Source organism: Ixodes scapularis, unplaced genomic scaffold, assembly GCF_016920785.2.
Source record: "Ixodes scapularis isolate PalLabHiFi unplaced genomic scaffold, ASM1692078v2 PGA_scaffold0__279_contigs__length_252992795, whole genome shotgun sequence".
Taxonomy (NCBI): domain Eukaryota; kingdom Metazoa; phylum Arthropoda; class Arachnida; order Ixodida; family Ixodidae; genus Ixodes; species Ixodes scapularis.
In genome coordinates, this window is record NW_024609835.1 from 20,389,827 (window position 1) to 20,399,635 (window position 9,809).

The window sequence follows — 9,809 nt, forward strand, 5'->3', positions numbered from 1 at the left end:
TGCCAGATGGTCGCAATAGAGCAACTAAATGATCTACGCTTACAGCCGTATTCTTGAACGGGCCTCCACTCGAACCTCCACCTCGACTCAGTGGAGTGGAGGAAAGAAGCGCGCCTCCACTCGAGGAGCCATTGGGCTGCAGAGACGCGCCTCGGCGTTTCCTCGAGTGAGGAGCTCCTCGAGAAACCCTCCTCCACTCGAGGCAACTCGAGGAGACGTGACAGGCGTCTGGTTACGAGGTTGTAGTAAAAAGTTAAGTTGAAAACATTATTGTGGTGTGAAATATGAACATATTAGTTCATCTTGTTGGAAGGGAAACATTTTAATAGCATTGCAGTGCGAGTTTGCAAGAGCTTTTCTTCGAAGCGCGAATGTTTTATGCGTTGTAGCCGATAACAGCAACAAGCGTTCTCCAGTCTGGCAACAGCGGCGCCCGCGACTTCTGTTTTCCGCGCCTCGCCAGCCTCGCCCAGCCGCCCAGCCTTCCGTCTTTGCTTCGGTCGCCTAAAGAAAGGTTCGTATCTGCCCGACTGTCTTGCTTTTGACGTCTAACGATTATCTTCCACCCTTCTTCTTTCTTCAGAGCAACCACAGTCCCACAGTGTTTTCCAACGATGCCTAAGCAATCCGCGAACGAAGGAAGGATTGTCTACACGAGGGAGGAGCGCGATCTCCTCCGAGCACTTGTTCAAAAATACTGGAAAGTTATAGAAGATAAAAGAACTAACAACTCCTCGAAAGAGGCTAAACTTGAAGCATGGGAAAAACTCTGCACTGAGTATAACTGCCAGCCGAATGTCTGTCCAAGGGACGTTAAACAACTAAAAAAGTGTTGGGATAACGCTAAATCCAGATGGAAAAAAAGTGACTCGGAGGAGAAGCGCGACATCCACGCAACAGGTATGTGGTTCATTTCTACTTTCGGCAAAATAACGCAGTGCGTTCGCAGAATCATGACACGATGTGTCTGCTTAAATAACTCTGCAGAGGAATTTTATGTGGCCACCTGCGACGTCCGCAGGAGAATACTTTGTCGCTCTATCTGGTGCTTGTGCTGACATCGACAACCTGCGTTTTTGTGTTGTGCAACATTTAAGCGACCATTACACTGAGCATTATGGTTGAGCTACACCACCCTAACCCGAGTTTCGACTTTGTCTTGAGCTGATTTAGAGAAGCAATCTGAATGTGTAAATAAAAACCGGTGCACAAAACTGGCACTATAGTACACGTTACATGAATTGAGCCAAGCAGGCAATCTTTATGGATGCTCTTGTTTGTTTTTTTTTGTGCCAAGCTTGTTTTTTGCATGTTGCTGGTTTAATTGTATGTCATCTCTCATTTCTTAACTGTGACGATCTAGGAACAGCCATTATAAGGAGTATTCACCTGCGGCTTATGCGCAGGTTTCGTGGGGTGCGTTCTGGGTACATCGCCATCTTTGTACCCTTGACAGCTGCACCAGGACCAGCCGCACTACACCACAAATCTTTCCCCAAATTCTTTGAAACCGGAATTTGCAGCGCCAGTATGGTGTCGTGCGTGATGGTTGACTGCCGCACCAAGTTGCAATTGAAGAAACTGGAGGAAAGCAAGCCTGCAAACTCCCCGTTACTTTAAGATTCTGAGAGTCCGAACACACGAGTGTGGGAAAGCACGGTACCTCAATGCGAATGGCTTGCGCGCATCGACCGAGAAGGTGTCGACAAGTACCAATGTTTTCAAGGCACTTCGTCCCGGGTAAGTGTCGGCACCATTTGTTTTGTCGGACATCAGCAGTAAGATTTCCACAAAACGTTGCCTGTCACTGCTGCTCATTGCGACGTGTGTCACATGTAGTTTTCGATGGACCGAGCGACAGCGGATCTTGTCTCGAGCTTGGAAGGAATGAAAAAAAGAGCCATAGGGGAGTGCAGTGAGAGTGTGACTCTTTTTGCCTGAGCAGTGGTAACTAGAAAGCGACAGGAATAAACTCGGAAGCGGAGATTTCTTTCGATGTTGGTTTTCTGGCGCTCCTGCGATAAGCTCACATTCGAGTTTCTTAAGCATGTTTTTTTATTGTGACCGACTAGCAACTAGCTCTAAAGTATGAACCAGATATAAGTGATTCTTCCAGACAAAGCGACGCGACAGGACCCCCTGTCACTCGGTCCGTCGAAACAACAAGCAAGCGATGCAAGTCGCAATGAGCAGCAGCGACGGGCGATGGGCGAAGCTTTGTGGAAATCTTGCTGCTAATGTCCGACGAAAGCAAATGGTGCCAACGCTCACCCGAGGCGAAGTACCTTGAACACACTTGTCTTCGTCAAAAACATTCAGGTTGATTCACACAAGTCATTTGCATTGCCTTCTCACGGAGAGTGACCGTGCTTTCTCGCACTCGTGTGTTCAGGCTCTCGGAATCTTGAAAAAAATGGGAGTCCGCAAGCTTGCTCTCCTCTTTTTTGTTGTTCAACTGCGACTTTGTGCAGCAGCCGACCGTCATGCAGGACACCATACTGGCGCTGCGAATTCTGGTGTCACCGAAACCAGAGAAAGATTAGTGAAAATAAAACTCTCTGTGAAACTTTTAGATAGACTGTAAGCAGTTACTTGTAAACAGTGAGGTCAACCATTGATTTGTGCTGGCATGCTAAGCTGGGATCAATTTATTTGAAAACTTATGTATGTTCGTAACATGGCTGTAGTTGATCACATTGAACCTCTGTAGCATTTTCTATACAGATTGTGAAACAGCACAATCATTATGTCATCACTTTTTATTCTTGCAGTTTAGTGTCAAACTACAAATTTTACTGGCTTAGTTGTGGCATGATTCCTTGTCCTTTCTGTGTTGTGCCCTGTACATCTTAGCTCATGGATGCTGTCACATAATGTACGCCGCAGGAGGGGGCCCCCGTACCTGCCGGCCCATGAGCCCTTCCCTCCAGCTTGTGGGGGCACTGGCGTCCCACATGGCGACACGGCTGGGAAACCCGCACGACAGCGACTGTGCCCATGCTGACCAGCCGGTGCTGTCACTGCCGCCGGCTGCCATGCTGGAAGCAATGGTTGACCAGCGCGCCAACTTGGACATGATGCCGGGTAAAAGTTTTGACTTATGACTGCATTTGCCATGCAGAAACTAAATAGCTCCAAGCGAGCAAGCATTTGTTTTCTGAGGAGCGCTCTCCTGGCGGTTTTCCTCCATACTAATGCCGACGTCAGGACTCGTCCATGTGAAGCAAACAGGGGGGAGCCCATCAACGCAAAGGAAATGCTGTTATCAACCGCGTCTTCTAAGCGTGGTCTTATTGAAAAGGAAGAACGCCAGCTCGCTTGGAGCTATTTAGTTTCTGCGTGACTGTAGATATAGAAATCGGTTTAGAGGTTAGTTACTACTAGGCTGCCTATTTTGTTGTGTTTATTTCTGAGAAAACTGCTGATGTTCTTCCGTTTATTTGGTGTTTCATTTTTGGTGAGCTGTTTATAGGAATAAAACTGGGATTATGGGTCAACGAATATCACCCGCCCCTACAATGAATGTAGCAGTTGCGCAGCGGGCACCTTCCCATAATCCTCCTTGTCACAAAATGTAACTCAAGCTGTTTACGTTAGCTGTTAGAATGCGCGCTTTGTATCTCCAGCTAGCTCTGCCTAGTAGCTTGAATGCGATGCTCATCCCAAATGCATATGCTGTGTTCATAATGACACTTCATACGGTGACTGGATTCGATGCGCCTAAGTCGCCTTTATGTAGACACGGCTGGAGTCCAGTTTGCACTGTATACCAGTTTGACTCTGTTAGCCTTCGCATCATTCACTGTGGAAAGCTTCATTGTTTAGGACCACCATCCGTAACCAAGCCAATGAAGATAAATGGTGTAATAATGCAACTATGAACTAGCCACAACACTGGAAGAGGTACAGAACAGGATCCCTCAAGCAGATTACACCAGCAGCTGGCATTCAACATTTCCATAATGGGTTCACATTCTCTCGTATCTACCCCCTGCCTGTAACACTCACAGCATCTATGTGTTGTGCCTGTCCAGATTCTCCTGCCTTGCCCGCTTCGCCTGCATCGCCACCACTGGACTGGGGTGACAGCATGGAGCCGGCATTTGCTGCATCGCCACCCAGGCCCCCAAACCCTCCGTCTCCTCAACCGACCCGTGTGGCCCCCCGAGCGAAACCGGCTGTAGGCCGCGTCGCAGCTTTTGAGGCGATGTTGGCTCCAGAAACGAATGCCCGTGTGGCCGCCCTGGAGAGGGAGGAGCTGCGCAAGGAGGAGCTGCACCAGTTGCAGGTGCAGCTGCTTCGTGGCCAGCAGCAGCGTATCGAGCTGGAACTTGAGCTGCTCCAGCTCGACAAGCGAATTAAGCTGCAACAGCTGCTTGCTCTCGAAGCAAAAACACAAGATTAGGTGGATTTTTTTTAGCGTTGCATTTTAGTTTATTACATTAAGTTTCACTTTCTTTTTGTGTATGGTTGGTTTTTTAAAGGGTATTAATTCGTTCATTTTGTCCCTGTTTAGTAAAGTCTTCTTTCTTTTTTCCTTTTTTTAACTTGGTGGTGTAATAATCATTTGTAGTGAACTTTCTATACAAAAGGGCAGTTGCATCAACTTTCGATGCATTCTCTCAAAGAAAAGGAGGTAGCCCAGTATTTTGTTTCTTTCTTTACGCCGATTTTTTAAGAGAGGAAGTAATTATGATGCAAGTGTTCAGGCAGGGGGAAGTTAGTCGGCCCCAATAAGTGTCTATCCACATACTCCAAGCTGTGATGCTTTAACACATACTGCCACCGGCCCCCCTGGAGGAAGCGTAGCAATATATTTTTTTCTTATGTACAAACAGATGTTGCCAGCACTTTACCATTGTTCTATTGCCATGTTGGTTTTATTATTGTGTGATTTGTGCATGCTGTCTTGTGAATTAAATGTTGTGAACCATCATTGAATTCAGACGTGTCCCATTTACTGTCAAAACATTCGTGCCATAAACCCTATATGGACTTATGCCACCACCCAGAATAAAGTCAACACCATCTTGACTAGCCAAGGTTTGCTCACTGCCTTTTTGTGGCCCACTGCAAAGTGCCAGTGCAGCAATTGGGCCCAAGCTTGCAGCCGACTACATACTGATATATTAATTGCATAGTCCCAGCCAAAACCTGATGTGCTCAATTACTCCCACTGAAAAGTAGTGCGACACCACCAGCATTGAAGTGCAGCGGCCCTGCACGTTCACATTGTTTAATACTGTTGGGACGCCCTTGACCAGCAACAACTGAGAGTGTCCTCCCAAGGTATCGCTGCGTTGTTGCATTATGCATTCTAACCTAAAGCCCTTCAGGTGTGAACCCAGTTGCAAGATAAGGTTTCAAGCATCTTTAAGAACAGGTTTATTCCACACAAAAAATCTGTACAAAATAGGGAGCATGTGCCCTTCAAGAAAAGGTTCACATGTCTACCGTCAGATGCCTGGCAAACTTCCATGCAAAAGTAAAGACAACACACAAATCCGTCAAAACGTCCACACAACACTGACAACACCATCAGAAGCTAAACAAAATGAAACCACGAAACAGCTTCCACCCTTCGACAGCGGCACTGAAGGCAGACGTCGAAATAATAAAGCCACTATTTTGATGTTTTACGGAAGTGACGTCACAGTTGTCAAAATAATTTGAGAAATATTTTGACGGTCGACATTGAAATAGTCGATGCTCGGCTTAAAACCTTCCCCCTTTCCCCCGGTTCTTTATGCCCATCTCTCCCTAGCCAACCCCCCTCCCTCCCCCCACACACTAACAAAATTCTGGCTACATTGCTGTTGTTTTCACAATGCGCCTAGTATGTAAAACTCCTAGAAATAATCTGTGCCCGTTTCCATGCCCCGTTGATGGTGTCCACGGGGTCCGGAGTCTGTGGCAGGTGGGGCTGCCTCCGACGTCGTTGAGGGGGAACTGGTGGAGTGGGCATAGGTGGGGGACACGGCTCATTCCGCAGGCGGGCCAAGTTGTGCAGTGCAGCACAAGCCGTGATTATCACGGCTGACCGTTCAGGCTTGTGCTGCAACCGCATGTCGAGGCACGGAAACCGCCTTTTCCACACACCAAAGGCCCGCTCCACCGAGTTCCTGGTCCGGATGTGGGCCTTTTGGTACCTACGTGAGAAGAATGATGAACTATCAGAGATCTCTCTACTGCTGCAACCACCGACAGAGTGAGAACGGCAGGGTGTGTCTTTTGAACGCCTGGCTTCTTGCATGTGCTCTACGCCTTGCAATGTGCTTTGGCTGTGTGTGTGTGTCCAAGGTGCACGAGATGCTACAATGCTGGCTAGGGTAAGACACTGAAGCTGGAGTTGGGACAACTGAAACTCCTCCCTGCTGTTCTCACCTTGTCAGTTACTATATACATTGTTGCTTCACATTGAAGCGATACAGTAGTTTTTAGGTAGAAAATGCGACACTGATTTGTATAGCGGTCTATCGCTGATAAATGCTCTGACCAATGTTCTTGGCAGAAAGTACCGAGTAGGATAATGTTGCTCTAGATATAGACACACAGCTCTCTCCTGTGGGCGGTTAATGTCTCTTTGCGCTTTCAGAGTTGCATAAGGTAACTCAAAGCATCAGTCCGGGTGATACGGGTATGCCATACGGTATGGACCCTTTCTGCGAGCTGCATTTTGGCACTGCTTCTTTCCGGAGGCTACGGCTTTGTGTATGGTGTGTTGTTGGGGGATGCTTCCTACATTATTGTCTGCTAGAGTGGAACACTAAGCCATAGTCCCACTTTGGCAACAAACACCAAGAAGCAACACTGACCAGTTCCACTGAGCGACAATGTTGTCGAGCACTGTGCGCTTGCCATCCGATTTGCCAAAGATGTGACAATCACATGCAGACAAGAAAACGATTAACGTCTGGGTCTGTTTTCATAAACCAATTGTACAGATAAGTTTGCGGAAACAAAATGAAAAGATGGAATTGTAAGTGCAGCTGATACATCAATTTTGGGTTAGCTTTAAATCTCATGATTTCTTCCAGCAGTGTAGTGCATACCTTTCCTCTGGACTTTTGGCTGCCCCTGGAGTGGCCAGTGGAGTCATGAGGTAGGTGGTGCAGGCATAGCCTGCATCTCCCAGCAGTACCCCGGGTACACGCTGGTGCTCGTACAGGACCCGTGCACGACTGTTGTCAAAGATCCGACTGTCGTGCACGGAGCCTGGCCAGCTGGCCACGATGTCGTAGAACTGGAGCTGGGGTCCCGTGATGGCCTGAGGGGGGGAAAGGAACAGCATTGGGATGAGCAGGCTGGCGTGGTATCAAAACAGACACATTTTTAGATCCAGATACCGTAAAATCCGGAGAGATGCCCTACCCCTATTTCTGGCTTGAACCACCGAAGGATAGCCCACTCCTAGTAATAGTAGTGTTGGGATCAATGATGGCCTCAGAACGTTGCTGGCTGGGAAGTACAGTCATCTTTACTTCGTTGCCCCTTGCCACCATAACAAGCTTGGAAGGGATACGACCTAATATTGACAATTTTTTAAAACTTTTCTTGATGTCGCATTGAAAGTTAGCCCACTCCATATTTTCAGCCGATATGCTCTTGAAGTTAGATGGTCTATCTCGGGATTTTATGGTATACTCAGCGAGTAAGTGCAGTTGCCAGCTTTGCAAATGAGGAGTTAATGACACAATAGTTAGTGCCCTGACTATGTCATGCAAATATAACGAAGCATGGCAAGGCCTCATTCCTTGTTATCAGAGATCCAGTAGATGATTGCTCGACCACCCATTAGCTTGAACGATTATCACATTCCTTGGTGTAAGCACCATATGGTTCTCATTTCTCTGTAGAAGTAACACAATCCTTGGTTTGTAAGCCACACCACTCGAGTTAAGACACAATATAGATTATTAAATATACAAGTTTTATGTTGTAGGGATGTCTTTTTTCATTAATTATTTACTGTTGGCTATGTGAAAGGAATTTACTTTTACTGTGCCATATTTCCCTGCCTTCACATCACAAGTGGAACGCCGTTCGGACTTTATTTATTATTATTATTATTATTTTTTTTTTTACTATGCTGTGTTTTATAATGTCACCATTCTCTTTATTTATTTGTTTTACGGTAAGAGCACAAGCAAAAATGAACTTACTTGCACGTTGATGGAAAAGTACCCTTTTCTGTTACGGTAGACTTCGCCATCGGGACCACCAGGCCCCTTGATCCTAACGTGAGTACAATCAATGCACCCAGTCACTCCGGGAAACTTCTTCAGAGCATAAAACTCTAGCATCACGCGATCGAAGTCCGTCGCGGTGCTGGGGAACTTCACGAGTCGTCGGAACAGGGTGCCGGCGATGAGTCGCGACACCCGCTCGACAACCCGACACACTGTCGGCTGCGACACGGCGACGAGGTCGCCGGTGACGACCTGGAATGTCCCAGCGCCGTAGAATCTCAGCGCGATGAGAAGCTGAAGCATTGGAGGGACCGGCAGACCGCGATTGCTCGCGCACTCCTCTAGCGACAGGGACTCCAGGAGGCTTGCCACTGTCGCTTTGGTGAAGCGGTAGCGCGCGAGAAATTCGCGGTCGTTGAACACCTCCAGAGGGTTCAGCCGGTCCCTCAAACGACGCCGCGGCACTGGGACACTCTCATCTTGGTGGTCGTAAAGGATTTCTTCTGCTCTAAGGACGAAATCCACGAAGTCGCAGAACGATCTGTCGGCCGCCATTACCTCCTGGGACCGACTCGAGTTTCGAGGAGCTGCTCGAGGAAGCGCCGGACCTACCTTGAGATTTTCGAGGAAAGAGTCGAGTATTTCCTCGAGTCGAGGAGCGTTTGGAGTGGAGGTCGGTTTATGAAGCGCAAAACCGGCCTCAAGTGGAGTTTCGAGTCGAGTTTGAGTCGAGTTCGAGTCGAGGCCCGTTTATGAATTCGGCTGTTAGAGTATCGGCACTCCGTTTCCCGATACTGCTGTGGGCGCCGCCACCAAGGTGCTTGTGCAGAGCAGACGCAACAGCCGATCGTCATATTTCAGATGTGCGACTTTCTGAGCATTAAATTTGGTGTTAGCAAGCTCATGCAATATTGCTTTCGTCTGTTGCTGTTTAAACATTTGAGGATGGCGAAAAAGCCTTTCCTGCGACTTCAAATAAAGCTTCAGATAACTGCAGCCATGGTTTTAAACCACAAGATGGGTAAGTATCGTTACTCTGAAGCTTAGCTTATTTAGTGGCCCTAGGTCGCACAACGAACCGCCAAACTGATAGAGGGAATAGCCCAAATGTAGCCAAAGCCACTAAAACGCAATGTTACCACGAAAATAAAAATTATATTTGGCTTAAAAATGTTCAGATTTAAACGGTGACAAAATTTCCCTCCAGCTGGAGAAATTTCCCGTATTCCCACATTGTCCTGATTATTACTTTAATCTGTTAAATTTCCGTCGGGTTGACAGCACTGCCACTATAATTAGTACTCAGGCTGGACAAACATTTATTTACGATACAGCTGACCCTCCTGATTGGCCGGGCTTAGGCATGTGCAAAGAGTTGTTAAAATCGAGTAGTGCAACCTCATTCATAGCCTTCGCATGACAAGATCAATCCCCAACGTACCGGCTCCCTTTGCAGCGTCGGAGGAAGCGATGACACTACGCAGCTCCATTGAAGTGGTGTTTGCACACCCTGAGTTGGATTGATCATATTATAGTTCGAGTAAGTGAATTGAGAACGCTAGCTGGGGTGATCAAGCAAAAGGTTGCAGATCGTTACTTTGTAGTTACAACACTACTGCA

The 9,809-nt window shown here is 47.4% G+C and overlaps 2 protein-coding genes across 2 annotated transcripts; one reads left to right on the forward strand and one right to left on the reverse strand.

Moving 5' to 3' along the window:
- Positions 1 to 440: 440 nt before the first annotated feature.
- LOC115314137 (myb/SANT-like DNA-binding domain-containing protein 3) lies at positions 441 to 5,124 on the forward strand. The gene is made up of 4 exons (XM_040216381.1): positions 441 to 514; positions 584 to 900; positions 2,887 to 3,084; positions 4,035 to 5,124. The coding sequence occupies exons 2-4, from the start codon at positions 615 to 617 to the stop codon at positions 4,403 to 4,405; spliced, it is 855 nt and encodes a 284-aa protein (XP_040072315.1). The 5' UTR covers positions 441 to 514; positions 584 to 614; the 3' UTR covers positions 4,406 to 5,124.
- A 665-nt stretch (positions 5,125 to 5,789) lies between these two features.
- LOC115319862 (putative nuclease HARBI1) lies at positions 5,790 to 8,787 on the reverse strand. Its single transcript, XM_029979873.4, has 3 exons — positions 8,163 to 8,787; positions 7,053 to 7,267; positions 5,790 to 6,149 (listed from the first exon to the last, which is right to left on the reverse strand). The coding sequence occupies exons 1-3, from the start codon at positions 8,742 to 8,744 to the stop codon at positions 5,834 to 5,836; spliced, it is 1,113 nt and encodes a 370-aa protein (XP_029835733.1). The 5' UTR covers positions 8,745 to 8,787; the 3' UTR covers positions 5,790 to 5,833.
- Between the last annotated feature and the right edge of the window lie 1,022 nt (positions 8,788 to 9,809).

Excerpts from the sequence above, each read along its gene's own strand:
- LOC115314137 (XM_040216381.1), top strand. The coding sequence starts at position 615 with ATGCCTAAGCAATCCGCGAACGAAGGAAGGATTGTCTACACGAGGGAG. Across the intron at positions 901-2,886 it reads GCGCGACATCCACGCAACAG|GAGGGGGCCCCCGTACCTGC; the intron begins GTATGTGGTTCA and ends TGTACGCCGCAG. Across the intron at positions 3,085-4,034 it reads CAACTTGGACATGATGCCGG|ATTCTCCTGCCTTGCCCGCT; the intron begins GTAAAAGTTTTG and ends GTGCCTGTCCAG.
- LOC115319862 (XM_029979873.4), bottom strand. The coding sequence starts at position 8,744 with ATGGCGGCCGACAGATCGTTCTGCGACTTCGTGGATTTCGTCCTTAGA. Across the intron at positions 7,268-8,162 it reads ACTTTTCCATCAACGTGCAA|GCCATCACGGGACCCCAGCT; the intron begins GTAAGTTCATTT and ends TCCCCCCCTCAG. Across the intron at positions 6,150-7,052 it reads GCCAAAAGTCCAGAGGAAAG|GTACCAAAAGGCCCACATCC; the intron begins GTATGCACTACA and ends CTTCTCACGTAG.